The 16957-nt window shown below is 40.6% G+C and overlaps 1 protein-coding gene across 6 annotated transcripts in view; it reads right to left on the bottom strand.

The window, feature by feature from the left end:
• The window catches only part of PAPOLG (poly(A) polymerase gamma), a 43053-nt gene extending 27277 nt beyond the window's left edge, over positions 1 to 15776 (bottom strand). For 3 of the 6 annotated variants that reach the window (XR_004178271.1, XM_031655220.1, XM_031655221.1), the window contains exons 1-7: positions 15510 to 15776; positions 11733 to 11894; positions 9941 to 10007; positions 3199 to 3280; positions 2858 to 2967; positions 1320 to 1373; positions 188 to 299 (exon numbers count right to left, since the gene is read on the bottom strand). Coding sequence is in view for 5 of the 6 variants with exons in the window: in XM_031655220.1 (XP_031511080.1) it covers positions 188 to 299; positions 1320 to 1373; positions 2858 to 2967; positions 3199 to 3280; positions 9941 to 10007; positions 11733 to 11894; positions 15510 to 15526 (604 nt within the window). In the remaining variant the exon portion in view is untranslated. The remainder of the gene's footprint in view (positions 1 to 187; positions 300 to 1319; positions 1374 to 2857; positions 2968 to 3198; positions 3281 to 9940; positions 10008 to 11732; positions 11895 to 15509) is intronic. The other 3 variants (XM_031655217.1, XM_031655218.1, XM_031655219.1) reach the window with 2 other exon arrangements.
• Positions 15777 to 16957: the final 1181 nt, after the last annotated feature.

Genomic DNA, 16957 nt, shown 5'->3' with positions numbered 1-16957 from the left:
ATATATACACCGTCTTTCAAATAAATTCGTGGTTTTTGGGATTCTTAAATGTGGTCACATTATCTGTATAAACAAAATTACATTTTAAACTGAGTCCAATCTCCAAAATTGAATTATTAGTCAATTCTGCAAAAATGTATCTAATTGTTTTGAAGCAGGTATCTGAGATTTCTTTTTAGAAGCTTACCATTTAAGCTGCGAATACACCTTATATCAAGGCTTCTCAGGCGAGAGTCGTCTCTTAGATCTAAATTATCTGATATGGTTTGTATTGCCAGTCTTGCAAAGACTAGATCAATCTTTGGAAAGATGCGAAAAAAGAGAAAAAAATTACATTTTCTCCTTTCAATCCATCCTCTCCCATCCCACCATAAAAATGTGAAAACCTCTGATTATTAGTTTGGGAAGTTCTACCAAAGCTTCAATAGGCCTATATAGGCAATCTCACATGGGAAAATAACTGTAAAGTTTTGTTAAGGTAATTAAACTTTCGAATTAATGAAAGCATTTAAATTTTAGCATATATGCCAAGCATTAAAAAAAAAAAAAATCAAAGCCTTATGAGCAAATTTCTAGATAAAGATAGAAGATCCAACACACATTTACATTCGCTCCCTCTTGAAACCTCACTAAAATACCAGGAAAATTTAATTTAGTTTTTTTGTTTAGTATTATTTTTACTTTAAATGCAAAATTCACTAGGACAAAGAACAGAAAGTGACAACAGCAAAAGCTATGAAAGCTGGAAAGCAGATGGACAAGTGGTAACAGACCCAGTAGACCTAAGAAAGCAGGTAAAAATGTTGTATCTAGGAAATAAGGTCAGGAGGCTGTAAATAAATACAGACATAAATAAAAAGGCACATTTAAAGAATAAAATAGTATTCTTAGAAATTAAAAATATGGGCTGGGCCCAGTGGCTCACACCTGTAATCCCACCATTTTGGGAGGCTGAGGTGGGTGGATCACGAGGTCAGGAGATTGAGACCATCCTGGCTAACATGGTGAAACCCCATTTCTACTAAAAATACAAAAAATTAAGCCAGGTGTGGTGGTGTGTGCCTGGAATCCCAGCCACTCAGGAGGCTGAGGTGGAAGGATCACTTGAACTCAGGTGCTCAAAGGTGCAGTGAGTTATGATTGCGTCACTATACTCCAGCCTGGGCCACAGAGTTAGATCCCATCTCTTTATTTAAAAAAAAAAAAAAAAAAGAGATTTGATTTTTAAAAATATGCACTTATGTTAAGCCTGTTTTCAGAAAACAAACTTACGAGTTAAACAGTTCAATTGTAAAGTCACAAAAATATTAAACACTTACTTCAATACCATCAAATTCAAATTTTATAACAGGTACAAAGGCATCTTCTACAGCCTACAAAAAAGGAAAACAATTATAACATATAGGTGTAATCCCTTCTTTATCCTTCCTAACTACCAATAATGTGAATATCTTTGCTCCCAATTTGTATTTTAACTCAACAAAGTGAAAATGCTTTTGGTCTTACATTTCAGGTATTTCTACTTTGTGACCTGTATTATGTAAGAAACACAAAATGCTTATAATGGTATCTGATTTATTATCCCTCTAAAAATATTCCTCAGAACTGGAAAGCAAAACTGCTATCGTCTGCAGCCATAAAAAAGAATGAGTTCATGTCCTTTGTAGGGACATGGATGAAACTGGAAGCCATCATTCTCAGCAAACATAGGAACAGAAAACCAAACACTGCATGTTCTCACTCATAAGTGAGAGTTGAACAATAAGAACACATGGACATAGGGAGAGGAACGTCACACATTGGGGCCTGTCCGGGGGTGGGGAACAAGGGGAGGGAGAACATTAGGACAAATACCTAATGCATGCAGGGCTTAAAACCTAGATGACAGGTTGATGGGTACAGCAAACCACCGTGGCACAAGTATACCTACGTAACAAACCTGCACGTTCTGCATATGTATCTTAGAACTTAAAGTAAAATTAAAAAACAAACAAACAAAAAAACAAAAAGCTGCTATTATCTGGGTACTTATAATTTCTTGAGTCTAAACTGAAAACTGATTATTTAGAAAGGCTACTAGGGTTAGAAATTTTAAAATAATGAGAGCTCATGATTTATATATTAAAAATTTAATTAATACAGTTGAGATTAGTAGAAATAATGGTTTTCTGAGTCTTCCTTAACTCCCCAACCTAATAAATTCTTAACTTCCTTGTCTAAAAACATTCCCACATTCCCCAAATATCACAGATTCTTTGACCTTCACCTTATTCTAGTACTTCAGAATGCATTAACACTGTTTTGTTTATTTAGTTCACATAACCCCCTCTTCAATAAACAATGTCAGGTTTACTACTGTATCTGTAAGACTAATGACAGCATCTAACAAATTACTGGTGCTGAAATTTTATTTGCTGAATGAATGGCTAGATATACACATATAAAGAGTTACTAACTGAACTTTACACATAATAGCACTCATCATTTGATATGTATCAATCATTATTGGCTATTACAGTAAATGGTTTATGTAAATATCTCATCAATACTCAAAAACCTTATAAAAAAGTTATTACCACATCTCCATTTTACAGATTGGGAAACAGGCTCAGAGGATTAGGTTACCTGACCAAGACCTAGGAGCTATTATGTAGTAGATTCTAGATGCCAACCCAAGTCTGTATAACTCTAAGGCCCATGTTCTTAATCATCATTTAATCATCACGTATTAAAGTTACTCTTATTAAATATCTCCTAATAGTAACTTAGGAGGTATTTCAATAGTCTTAAGCCCTAGCTTTTATAGATATTTGTTACTACTCTAAATTCAAAATATTAAATGCCAGAGGATACTTACTCTTAAGTTTCTAATGCCATCTTGATGTTTCAATTTTTCAAAAAAAGACTGAAAAAAATCAGATCTCTCCACGTGTCTTGGAGCTACACAAAGTGCATCAATGTCAGCTCCTGTAAATTAAAGTAGTTCTTAAGAAGAATATATTATGTGTTATATTTTTTGTTAAAGTACACTCAAACATATGCACAGAAGAAAGTATGGAAGCTAGGTACAAGAAAATGTTAACAATGATTAGCTGTAAGTAGTGAAATAATGGGAACTTTGTTCTCCTGTATTTTCTAATTATGAACAAGAGTTTGTCATTGAATGTTCTTAGCACTAGAACACAGAAAAGCAGTTACCTTTGGTGTGTACTCCAAGCCTATAGGATCCAAATGTGAAAATTTTACCACCAACAGTAGCCACAACAGAAGGTGGGAGGTTCTAAAATAAAATTAAGCAGAAGATATTCAATTATTCAAATTACTTAGCACAAAAGTCACCTCAACGTTGGCTGCGCGTGGTGGCTCACATCTGTAATCCCAGCACTTTGGGAGGTTGAGGCCAGCAGATCACCTGAGGTCAGGAGTTTGAGACCAGCCTGGCCAACATGGCAAAACCCCTTCTCTACTAGAAATACAAAAGTTAGCTGGGCCTGGTGGTGGGCGCCTGTAATCCTAGCTACTTGGTAGGCTGAGGCAGGAGAATCACTTGAACCTGGGAAGTGGAGGTTGCAGTGAGCTGAGATCGTGCCATTGTACTCCAGCCTGGGGAACAAGAGCGAAACTCCACCTCAAAAATTAAAAAAAAAAAAAAATCACCATAATGTCTACTGGCCTTTATTGAGCAAATGATCAGACTTGTCAACTTTGTCAAGATTAGACTTGTAAAAGTACTTCACAGATCCTCTGACTGTGATTTGAAGTAGTAAGGGTATTACCAGAGGGAAGACAAAACAAATTCACCCCCACTACACATGCATACATCTCTATCTGAAGAAAAGCTTTTCTTTTTAATCACTTGACCATACATGTCCCCTCCAATTGCCTGTCTTTTGCTTCATCACTCTTTTGGTAGTCACCAAGGAACTCTCACCAAACTAACGTGCTTTCAGCTCTCTAAAACATAATACTCTTGGCCAATCCATATCCCCTTTAGTTTTTGTGACAGGTATGTTTAATTTCTTGATTCTAGCTCTATAACCTTTCTGTAAGAACGGGGTCATTCCTGACATGATCTCCTTATGAGAGCTATTCCAACAAGCTTAATTAACATTTCTTGGATTATAACGTAATTAAAATGCTACCTTTTGGCTGGGCATGGTCATGTCTGCAATCCCAGCACTTTGGGAGACTGAGGCAAGAGGACCACTTGTGTCCAGTTCAAGACCAGCCTGGGCAACACAATGAGACTCCATCTCTACAAAAAATAAAAAATTAGCTGGGCATGGTGGTGTGTGCCTCTAGTCCAGCTACTCGGGAGGTTGTGATGGGAGGACTGCTTGAGCCCAGGAGGTTGAGCCTCAGCAAGAGTGAAATCCTACCTCAAAAAAAAAAAAAGAAAAGAAAAAAAGCTAATTTTCGCCTCTCTTCAGAGCCAATTCCAAAAGCCCATCAGATATTCACTCAAGTATCCTGATCCACTTCAATATCCAGCCTCAAGCAAGCAAAAAAAATTATTCCAATGCTAACAGATATTGCTTCTGAGTTCTCTATTTTTGTTCCTCATTTTCCTCACTGCCCAAACCTTTTCCTTCTTCTTGGCTTACCAATTCTTAGCTTATATCCCTCAACTTTGTGGCCTCCTTTCTATTCAACGAATACTCCCCTAATTCTAGGCTATTTAATGGCATCCTAAACTACCCTCTAATTAATCTTCCTTTTCTCTTTCACTATCTTGTATAAAATTCACTGGCTGATGTTCTTAAATTACTCTATTAAATATAGCTGTTCTACTCAAAAGTTGCCAATGCCTTCTTCTCTAACTACTGAGGTAAGGATCCTTGGGCCTGTTGTTGAAAATCTCCACATGTTCCTAGGGATCCTTCTTGCCTTCTTATCTTCCTTTCTGAAGCTCCAACTACCAACCAACCAACCAACCAACCAACCAACCAACATGGTTACAGAATCCAGCCTCTTTTCCACTGCATTTGCCATTGTCCCTGCCTCAAGTGCTTGCCCATCCTCTCTGGGCATCTTTTGTTTTTTGGGTTTTTTTTTTAAAAAAACAGATGGAGATGGGGTCTCACTGTGTTGCCCAGGCTGAAGTAAGCACAGCAGTGTGATCTTAGCTCACCACAGCCTCAAACTACTGAGGCACAAAATATTCCTCCTGCCTTGGCTTCCAGAGTATCTGAGACTACAGGCATGTACCACCGCGCCTGGATAATTTTTAAATAATTTTTGTAAAGATGGGGTCTTGCTTTGTTGCCCAGGCTGGTCTCAAGTTCCTGTTTTTAAGCAATCCCCCTGTGTCGGCCTCCCAAAGTGTTGAGATCACGGGCATGAGCCACAATGTCCAGCTTCTGGTTATCAGTATCATCCACTTTTGGAAGTTCACTTCAAGTTCCACCTCTTCCATGAAGCCTTCCCTGGTTATCCTTACTCCCTAACAAGCTTTTTTTTTTCCTCTGTGCTCTCTGCCCTTAAAATTCTTAAATTCTTTTTTGCTATATTTACTGACTTTTTTGGTATGTAAAATCATATTTAATCTTTAATATTTAAATTTCTCAAAGTTAAGAACTTTGTCTACTACTTCTCTGTATTTTCTCACAATGCCCAGTACAAGTTCTGAAGAATAATATGTGCTGATTAACTTCACCTTGAATAAAAGTATCTATATAATAGGATATTACGCTTAACGCCTCTGTGTAATGAATATTAACGTTCAGAGTATCACAAATAATTTTATAGCTAAAAAGAAGTCAGTAAATTTATTAATCAGATATTTTAAAGAGACAGAGTCTCGTTATGCTGCCAGGCTGGCCTTGAACTCTTGGGCTCAAGATCTTCCTGCTTCAGCCTCCTGAGTAGCTGGGACTACAGGCATGCACCACTATGCCCAGGAATCTATAAATTTATTCATAATTAACATGAATGAAATGGACAGAGAAGCCAGGACCTTAAAAAAATCTTTTAGTTCACATTTCTACTTTGAGAAGTCTGATTCTTGGATGATTTATGAGAAAGTGATACACTAAATCACAGTTTGCCACGGCCATAGTATCTAACTAAACTTATTTGATCTGGGGTTCTATACTATTTAAAGTTTAAATATCCCAATTGTGTATGGATTCAAATCATCTTTGATTGAACCCAAATCCTTCAGTTACTTTCCAAAGTAAAACATACATACAGAGAATTATAGGCTGTGAGTGGTGGCTCTTGCCTGCAATCCTAACACTGTGGGAGGCTGAGGTGGAAGGTTCACTTGAGCTCAAGAGTTCAAGATCAGCCTGGACAACACAGTGAGACCTCATGACTTTTTTTTTTAATTTCAAAAAAAGAGAGAATTATAGGTTGGGCATGGTTGCGACTCACGCCTGTAATCTCAACACTTTGGGAAGCCAAGGCAGGAGGATCACTTGAGTACAAGAGTTTGAGGCCAACCTGGGCGACATGGCAAGACCCCATCTCTACAAAAAAAAAAAAAAGTAGCTGGGCATCAGGATGTGTACCTGTAGTCTCTGCTACTTGGGGGGCTTGGGTGGGAGGATTGCTTGAGCCCAGGAGTTTGAGGCTGTAGTGAGCCATGATTATGCATGCCACTGCACTACGGCTTGGGAGACAGAGATCCTTCCCGCATTCCCCCACACGAAAGAGACAATTATAATTCACATAGAAAAATGACCTCATCTACTCAATGGAAGATGTTAACTTATTTTTTTTTTTTTAATTACTTGTGACTAGAATTTCACCTGCTCAGAATTTGACTCATTCAATAACTTCAACTATTGATAACCCTGTTGAGTTCAGAAATGAGGCAGACGGCCTTTTGGCAACAAAAGTAAACAGCATAAAGACCATGTTAAACTCAATGACTATAGTCTTTAGGAGACTCAACTTTATTCTGAGCCCACTGTTTAAAGCTGTAAAAGAAAAATTCTAGACCAGGTGTGGTGGCTCACGCTTATAATCCTAGCACTTTGGGAGGCCAAGGCGGGTGGATTGCTTGAACTCAGGAGTTTGAGATCAGCCTGGCCAACATGGCAAAACCCTGTCTCTAACAAAAATACAAAAATTATCCAGGCATGGTGGTGCATGCCTGTGGTCCCAACTATGTGGGAGGACTGCTGGAGCCTGGGAGGCGGAGGTTGCAGTGAGCTGAGATCGCGCCACTGTATTCCAGCCTGGGTGACGGAGTGAGACTCCCATCTCCAAAAGAAAAAAAAAAAAAAAAAAAAAATTCTGCAGGTGTTTACCTAATTTCTAAATCCGTGCAGATTAAGGGACAGAAAGGGACTTTACAGGTAGACACACTGACAACTGTGAGACGTTACCTTTCAACTGACTGCTGTTAGGGCAAAGATGGGAAAACTATGAAAATCAAAAACCTTAAAATGTAACAGTATTGTCTACCTAGTGATGAGGCAAATGGTATCACCCAGTTGAACATTCTCTCTCTCATTCTGGTACAGCCAGTAAAATAATCTTCACAGTGGTGATTCTCAGACAACAATAAAAATTCAATTGTGAGGCTGGGCACGGTGGCTCCTGCCTGTAAGTCAAGAGCTGAGGTGAGATCGTGCCACTGCACTACAGCCTGGGCGACACAGCGAGACTCTGCTTCCAAAAAAAAATAATAATAATAAATGAAATTTAGGCTGGGCACAGTGGCTCACGCCTGTAATCCCAGCACTGTGGGAAGCTGAGGCAGGCGGATCACTTTGGGAGGCCGAAGAGAACGGATCACTTGAGGTCAGGAGTTCAAGACCAGCCTGGCCAACATGGTGAAACCCCATCTCTACTAAAAATACAAAAATTAGCTGATGGCATGGTGGCATGCACCTGTAATCCCAGCTACTCGGGAGGCTGAGGCAAGTGAACTGTTTGAACCCAGGGGCAGAGGCTGCAGTGAGCCAAGATTATGCCACTGCACTGCAGCCTGGGCAACAGAGATAGACCATGTCTCACAAACAAAACCAAGGCCAGGTGTGCTGGCTCACACCTGTAATCCCAGCACTTTGGGAGGCTGAGACGGATAGATCACCTGAGGTCAGGAGTTCGAGACCAGCCTGACCATTACAGTGAAACCCCGTCTCTACTAAAACTACAAAAATTAGCCGGGTATGGTGGGAAGTATCCCAGCTACTTGGGAGGCTAAGACAGGAGAATCGCTTGAACCTGGGAGGTAGAGATTGCTGTGAGCTGAGATCTCACCACTGCACTCCAGCCAGGGCAACAGAGCAAGATTATGTCTCAAAACAAAAACAAAAACAAAAACAATTATATTCAAAATATAGTTGGCCTTCCATATCTGCAGATTCAACCAATCATGCATGGATAAAAAATACTGGGGGGGAAAAAGCCATAAAAAATAAAGCAAATTTTAGGCAAGGCGCAGTGGCTCATGCCTGTAATTCCAGCACTTTGGAAGGCTGAGGTCAGAGGACTGCTGGAAACCAGGAGTTTGAGACCAGCCTGGGTAATATAGTGAGACTCTTGTCTCTACAAAAAATAATGAAGAAAATAAGCCAAGCACAATTGTGCATTCCTACAGTTATTCACGAGGCTAAGGTGGGAGGATCACTTGAGCCCAGGAGTTTGAGACTGCAGTGAGCTATATAACTGTGCCACTGTACTGCAGCCTGGGTGACAGAGGGAGATTCTATCTATAAGAAAAAATAAAATAAAATTTATGGCCGGGCATGGTGGCTCACGCCTGTAACGCCAGCACTTGGGGAGGCTGAGGTGAGATCGTGCCACTGCACTACAGCCTGGGCGACAGAGCGAGACTCTGTCTCCAAAAAAAATAATAATAATAAATAAAATTTAGGCTGAGCGCGGTGGCTCACGCCTGTAATCGCAGCACTGTGGGAGGCTGAAGCAGGCAGATCACCTGAGATCAGGAGTTCGAGACCAGCCTGGTCAACATGATGAAACCACGTCTCTATTAAAAATACAAAAATTAGTCCAGAGTGGTGGTACACGCCTGTAGTCCCAGCTACTCAGGAGGCTGAGGCAAGAGAATCACTTGAACCTGGGAGGAGTAGGTTGCAGTGAGCCAAGATTGCGCCACTGTACTCCAGCTTGGGTGAAAGAGTGAGATTCCGTCTCAAAAAAAAAAAAAAAATTAAACATGCTAATAAAAAAAAAAAATTACAGTGACAACTATTTACATAGCATTAACATTGTATTAGATATTTTAAGTAATCTAGAAATGATTGAAAGTATGCAAAAGGATATGAAAGGGTAACATGCAAATATGTACTATATTATTTTATATAAGGAACCTGAGCATCCACAGATTTTAGTATCTTTGGAGGTCACAGAACCAATCCCCCGGAGGATACCAAGGGAGGACTGCACTACACAAAGCAGGAAAATGTAATCAATTTCAGGGGAAAAATAGTTAAGCTACAGGAGGGGAAAAGAGTTCTGTAGTTATAAATTAGTTTGCAAATTCCTATGTCTTAGGAACCAAGCAGGTAGGCAAATAAGGGAATCCCACATGAGAAACATAGTAACTGCTCAACTAATCACCTTGCAAAGAAAACAAGGAGTGGTGGGGGCCATGAGGCAATGGAAGATAGGAGCCCAATCCCCTTCAAGCCTCTTCCTGCTGTGCACAAAGGCAGGCCCAGCATTGCCAGATCTAACACTTTATAAAAAGTTGAAATGTGATTTTTAAGTAAAATCTGATATTTGGCCTACTACATATGAGTCAAACAAGACAATTATGTGGACTCACAGCTATATATTGGCTACTTCTGGGTAAATCCTCATCTACTTAGAAATTCAACCATCTAGACCAGTTCATTCCTATGTATACCAGAGAGCCAAGTTTTGATGTATTTCAGCTACTTCTCAACACCTGCATCTCATTGCCAGGATGAATGACCAAGATATAATAAAAACAAGAATTCCACATAGTTTAAAGTCTTACCTTACTCTCACTGACATCAGAAATCCATTCTTTTACTAAATTGTTCAATTTACCAAGAACCACTAGCCTATTTAAAAAAAAAAAAAAAAAAAGCTTCAGATTAAAATGAACAAACAGTATTTTTAAAAACCCATATACGCAATACCCTTTGTGTTGATGTTAGGGTAAAACCAAAACATACATGCAATAATGCTATCATATCTATTGACACAGGGCCATCTCTTTGGCATTCTTAGATCCTTAATAGTGTCAAAGAGGTGATAAATCTGATTACAATATTTTAGTTTTTGAGCTGTGTTCAAAATTCAAAAAGCCTAATAAAAACCATAAAATTGCCTTCAATGAGGCTCTAAAGGCCTAGTGAATTGTCAACTTTCTCGGCTTTACTATGGAATTAATTCAATTCAATGTGGTAATAGAAGCTAGAATTGCTAGTAATAGGTCTTTGACTAATTAAAATGGGCAAACTAATTACTGGCTAATTTCTGTCTAATAGTATTAAAGAAGTTTAGTATTATTAAAACAAACTTATAACCAATGGCATAAATGAATTCACATTTAGAAGAGAAAAGCAGGGTTTAAGACATCCCAAAGGAGGCCAGGTGCGGTGGCTCACGCCTTTAATCCCAGCACTTTGGGAGGCTAAGGTGGGCACATCACGAGGTCAGGAGATCGAGACTATCCTGGCTAACACGGTGAAATCCTGTCTCTACTAAAAATACAAAAAAAATTAGCTGGCCATGGCGGCATGCGCCTGTAGTCTCAGCTGCTGGGGAGGCTGAGGCAGCAGAATGGCGTGAATCTGGGAGGCGGAGCTTGCAGTGAGCCAAGATCATGCCACTGCACTTCAGCCTGGGTGACATAGCAAGACTCTGTCTACAAAAAAAAAAAAAAAAAAAAAAAAAAAAAGACATCCCAAAGATAACATGCAAAACTGAACTTCTGTCCAAACTTACCCCTTCAAGGTGCCGAGACCAAAAATCTTGGCCATCATCCTTGACCTCTCTCTCACACACATTCCAGTCATTAAACTCTAAGAACCCTACCTTTAAAATATATCCAGATTTCTACTTGTTATTACCTCTATGACCATCCTCCAGGTTCTAGCCAGCATTATTTCCTCCTGGGGCTATTATAATTGCTAGATAACTGGTTTCTCTGCTCTGCCCTTGCACTTCTCTTAAGAATACTCTAATACAGCAGCCAGAGTGACTGTTAAAACTTTTTTAAGTCCAGTCATGTCAATCTTCTTCTCAAAACTCTAATAGCTTCTCACTTCACTCAGAATAAACCAAACCTTGACAACACCTTACAAGGTCCTAAGAGCTCTTGCCCTCCAAGCTCCTTCCCACCTTGCTTTCTGCAAGCCTATATCTTCCTGCTTCCTCACTGCTGATACCCAGGGTATCTTGCTAAGTACTCTTCAAATACACCACTTCAAGAGTTCTGCCTAGAACACTTTTCCTTCAGATAGACACACGGCTCCCTCTTTCATCTTTAAATATTCCCTTAAATGTGACTTTTTCAATGAGGCTTTCCCTGAAACCTCTACCCCCTCTTTCTCAGTAGCACTTATCATGTGTAATATTACTCACGAGTGTAATACTGATATTATTGATGACAAATCTCTTCCTCTAACCCCTACCTAAAATGTAAGCTCCAAGAGGGCCAAGACTTTTCTTTTTGTCATTTCTGCACCTGTATGTAGAGACATAGTAGGTATTCAATATGTTCGTAGAATTAACGATTAAACAGTACACTGTCAAATATTTTATGGTTTTCAATGACACACCTGTGGTTCAATTCTTCCTCATCTTCAAACACTCCAAATGGTTTCATGGCATCAATTAATTTCTGTGTGTAAATATGATCAATTTCCTTAGGACACGCCAAACTAATCGGAGAGGTAATTCCATAATGCTTTTGTTGACACTGGCTGTCCAGTACGGTGTTTCTGTTCAAGAAAATAAGAAAAATGAAACAACAGAAAAAAATTAAAGTATATATCATACTGATACATTGAATCTCTCAATCTACTCATGTTAATTCAGTTACCTTAAAAGTTTACTTAGTACTAACAGTGGGGGCAGATACTTTCTTTTAAAGGAAAAATGAGTATTTTATGTTTATGTTTATGAAGGGGCTATTCATACTGCCTGCAGCTTTCATGGTTAGGATGTCTTTTCAAGCCAAACGCAGCATGTGTTGGCATCAAGACAATTGTACCAACACCACTCAGCTCAAACCCAGAGTTTGATTGGGATCTGCGCCAGGGCCACCTCCACTACCCTGCAGACTTAAGTCAAGTACCATCCAGATTCTAGAATCTTTGAAAAGCAGTCAACCACTTGAAAGAAAGCTTTTAGTAAAAACAATGGGTTTTTTTTCCCCAGGAAAGAAATGAAAACATCCCATTAGAAGGTCCTTGTGAAATAATCTGGCTTTTAAAAAGGAAATCACAATTAGATTTGTCCTCGGGAAACCTAGGTTAACATCCTCTGCTTGAATCAGAGTTTACAGTCCTAGTATTTTGCCACTCTAGCTAATTATTCTCTTCATTTTAGACTGGTACCCATACCATCTTCGCATTGAAATAAAATTCTTTACACTACTGGCAATCTTTTAGAAGATACATGAGCCACCCTGTAAAGATCTTAGCCATCAGGAAACTACGGTCTTGAATAAAGTACAACAGAAGTTCTGAGATTTTTTTTTTTTTTGAGATGGAGTCTCTCTGTCTCCCAGGCTGAAGTGCACTAGGGAGATCTCAGCTCACTGCAACCTCCGCCTCTTGGGTTCAAGCAATTCTCCTGCCTCAGCCTCCCAAATAGCTGGGATTACAGGAATGTGCCACCACATCCAGCTAATTTTTGTATTTTTAGTAGAGATGGAGTTTCGCCATGTTGGCCAGGCTGGTCTCGAACTCCTGACCTCAGGTGATCCACCAGTCTCGGCCTCCCACAGTGCTGGGATCACAGGCGTGAGCCACTGCGCTCGGCCAATTGAAGTTCTGAGACTTTGAGTTTACACAAACTAATTAACTTCAAAATAAATTCTGGGACCAACAGGGGTTGGCAAAACTTTTAATTTTGTAATGAAAGTGAAAACATACACACTAAACAACCAACGCTACCATTTGTCTTCAACATGCTTCCATGAAGGTCCATTAACACCAAGAGTAAGAATGTAATCTCAAAATTATAATCAATCTTTCAAGTTGAATAAATTAGCCCTGTAAAAAATAACACATTTTAGAGATCGTTTAATTGTTTTTGGATTTTAACTCGTCAAAACACTGTCTTACCCCTACTAAGTGCACAGAGTAAGACACGCTCTTTAGATAAAGATCTCATTAGAGGCCAGGCGTGGTGGCTCATGCCTGTAATCCCAGTACTCTGGGAGGCTGAGGTGGGTGGATTACCTGAGGTCAGAAGCTCAAGACCAACCTGGACAACATGGTGAAATCCCGTCTTTACTGAAAATACAAAAAATTAGCTGGGTGTGGTGGCGGACGTCTGTAATCCCGGCTACTCGGGAGGCTGAGGCAGGAGATTCGCTTGAACCTAGGAGGTGGAGGTTGCAGTGAACTGAGATCGCACCACTGCACTCCAGCCTGGGCAACAAGAGCGAAACTCCGTCTCAAAAAAAAGAAAAAAAAAAAGATCTCATTAGGTAGAGAGGGAGAAAGAATCAATGGAAGATAAAACAGCGTGTATACCTTCCAAAATGACTCAAAAAAAAAAAAAAAAAAAAAAACCCAAAAAGCAAAATACAGCTTAATTTCTCTTCTGTATTTATTTTGTTGTAGAACAAACAAAACTCCAATTAGTTATTTCAAGTTGTAATTTCTTTTTAAAGATTTGGCTTTTTACCTCTGAGAAAGCTAGAGCAGTGTTTTGGTATTGTTTGTGTTATATATATGTAAATATACATGGTAAATGAATAGGACAGAGTAATTATCTACATATGTATATAATATCACTCAATCACAATAATCCTAAGAGGTATTGAATAAGTGCCATTTTACAGATAAGTATCTGAAAGTTAAGAGAGGACAAGCCAGAATCTGACCTCCAAAACTTCTTTCCACTACTCCATTCTCTCCTCCATAACTACTTCAGCTCTGACACTATGATGACGGCCTCACTTTCTTACCTGTATGCTGACAAAGTTAGCCAACTAGCCTACTGGCCCTAAAATTCCAAATCTAGAGTTCTGAACTTCCCCCATCTAGAGGGAAGGGAAAAGTAAACAACAGAATCCCACATTTCCTTTAAACCATCAATTTCACTTGTAGGCAAACACCCTAGAGAAATTTTGGTTACAAACGCACAAAGAGACTGTAAAAGAATGTTCGCTGTCACACTGTAACACTAAAAACTTACAAATAACCTAAAATAGTCACTAACAGAAAAAGAATTAAATTAGGATGCATTCCTACAATAGAATACAATACAATATTAATTAATTACAACTAAAATACTAACGTGAAAAAAGCTCAGAGACACTATGTTGTGCTAAAGAAGTTACAGAATTCCAAGTGTGATACCAGCTATATAGTTTAAAAACAACTAGAACTACGCCAGTTATTATGAACACATGTGTATGCAGTAATAGCATTAAAAAACATGCAGCTCCCATGATTCGAGGGCGAAAAAAAAAAAAATGTAAAATAAAAAACACGCAGCAACAATACACATCAAATTCAAGACTGTGGAGACATCTGGAGCAAGAGATGATTGGGACCAGAGAAGGAGGTAGGAGAGTCCGTCAGATGTATCTGGAATGCTTGATTTCTTTAAAATAAATACATAGATATGTATATACACACCGTGTGTGTGTGTGTGTGTGTGTACAGTTATGTTTTGGGAGAAATGGGTGGTGGCTCCACAAATGATGCTTATGTTATTCTCTGCATTTTTCTGCATGTTTAAATTGTTTCCTAATAGGCCAAAATGGAAGAAGCTACAACAAAATCTTGCCAAGTCTGGGAACTGTTTCTGACTTACCAAAGTGTGAACAAGAGGTACAGACCGGTAGATGTTGTGGGTAGGTGGGGAGGCAGGGGGTGAGGGAGAGGGTGGGGACAGGGATGTAAAGACTTTACCCTCATATGAAAGAGAAACCCCTGGGCTGCGATAGGTCTTTCACTCCTGAAGACCTGGAGACAGCCGGTCGGGAAGGGAGGAGGGGGAGGCAGGGGGATGGTATTTGCGCCAATGCAGACAGGAGCAGACGGGCTCAGACAGTGCTGGGGGCAGGCAAGTGACCGACAATTTCTCCCTACGGACACAGGCACCTCTTTCCCTCCTCATCCTTTTCTGAGGGCGTCCTCAGAGGCGGGACAGCTGGGGACTCCCAGAGTCCCCAAGTCCGTGCAGGGGTGGCCAGGTAAGCCGCCGGGTTTAGGGGAGGTGCCCTTGCGGACCGGCCGGGAGCCGGGAAGGAGACCACCCCCGGCGAGCTGCGTGCAGGGCGCAAGGGACAGGGAACGGAAACGAGGACACAGACGGACCACCCCAGCTCACCCCAACCCGCCTCACCCCAACCGCCGCCCCCCACCACTTACGCAGACATCTCTTTCATCGCTTCCTGCGTCTCCCTCTCCAGCAAGTGTTTATCGCTCTGGAGTCCTGTTCTTGCTGTTCCCTTCTCCCCCGGTTCACTTTCCTCCAGTCGCTTGTAGCTCGCTTGCTCCCTCACTTTCCCACTTACTATGGCTGAGGCATCCAACCGAGTAGTGAAAACACCACAAAACCGGCTCTATTTATGACAATACAGCGCGGCCGACGCCAATATGGCGCCGCTTCCCAGCCTGCCTCTCTCCAGCCGCGGCCCCGCCCCTGGAGGTCTGGACCACCCTCAGCCACGCCCCCTCTGTCTTTGAGCCCCGGGAGGCTCCGGGGCCCCGCCCACAGGCTCAGGGCTTTCGGTGTACCGTTGGTTCGAAGGAGCATTTGGTACCCTCCTTTGTCCGCGGTACTGTCAATCCCGGTAGACTGCTTGGAAGGAAATTTGGAAATGTTTTCCTTGCTTCTCGAATGGCAGCATATATTATACATTTTTAAAAAAGATCACACCCTTGCCTAGCAAATACTATTTCAACGCTTCCATTATCCTACATCTTTGATTTAATTATAGTAATATGTAATTAACTCACCAGTTGAAATTTTTGTCTCGAAAGTGTCACACCCAGGAACGTGCGACTTTAACACAAGTATCCCAGGGAAAAACAAGCTTGTAAATTGGAGGCTTAACTGTTCACTTCACCCCTAAGTACCACCTTTGATTAGTGACATTCTGGCATTTAGCCGGAAAGGTTGAAAATTATAGCTAGCAAGCCGGGCGCGGTGGCTCACGCCTGTAATCCCAGCACTTTGGGAGGCCGAGGCGGGCGGATCACAAGGTCAGGAGATCGAGACCACAGTGAAACCCCGTCTCTACTAAAAATACAAAAAATTAGCCGGGCGCGGTGGCGGGCGCCTGTAGTCCCAGCTACTCAGGAGGCTGAGGCAGGAGAATGGCGTGAACCCGGGAGGCGGAGCTTGCAGTGAGCCGAGATTGCGCCACTGCACTCCAACCTGGGCGACAGCGTGAGACTCCGTCTCAAAAAAAAAAAAAAAAAAAAAGAAAAGAAAATTATAGCTAGCAGTTTGCAATAGGATAAATCCCAGGCTGAAACAAAAATCTTACACTTTTAAATAGTGGAGATCATGTTCTATGTGAGTGTGGGGATGAAAATGGGAAAATAATGACCAATTTTAAAATGCTGATGGGTAGAAGTAATTTCAAGCACTAAATCATTACAAAGAAAAGGAAGTCAAGAACTGCTTGCCCTTGAACATAACTCAGAGTCACAGTAAATAGAGAAGATTACTTGCTGATTAATTCATTCAAAAATATTTATTGAGACAGGACACAGTGCCTCACACCTGTAATTCCAGCACTTTGGGAGGCCAAGGTGGGAGAATTGCTTGAGGCCAGGAGTTCGAGAACAGCCTGGGCAACATAGTGAGA

This window comes from Papio anubis, chromosome 14, assembly GCF_008728515.1.
Source record: "Papio anubis isolate 15944 chromosome 14, Panubis1.0, whole genome shotgun sequence".
In the NCBI taxonomy this organism is placed as follows: Eukaryota; Metazoa; Chordata; class Mammalia; order Primates; family Cercopithecidae; genus Papio; species Papio anubis.
Note: the sequence above shows the minus strand (reverse complement) of the source record. Positions and strands in the feature narration are given on the sequence as shown.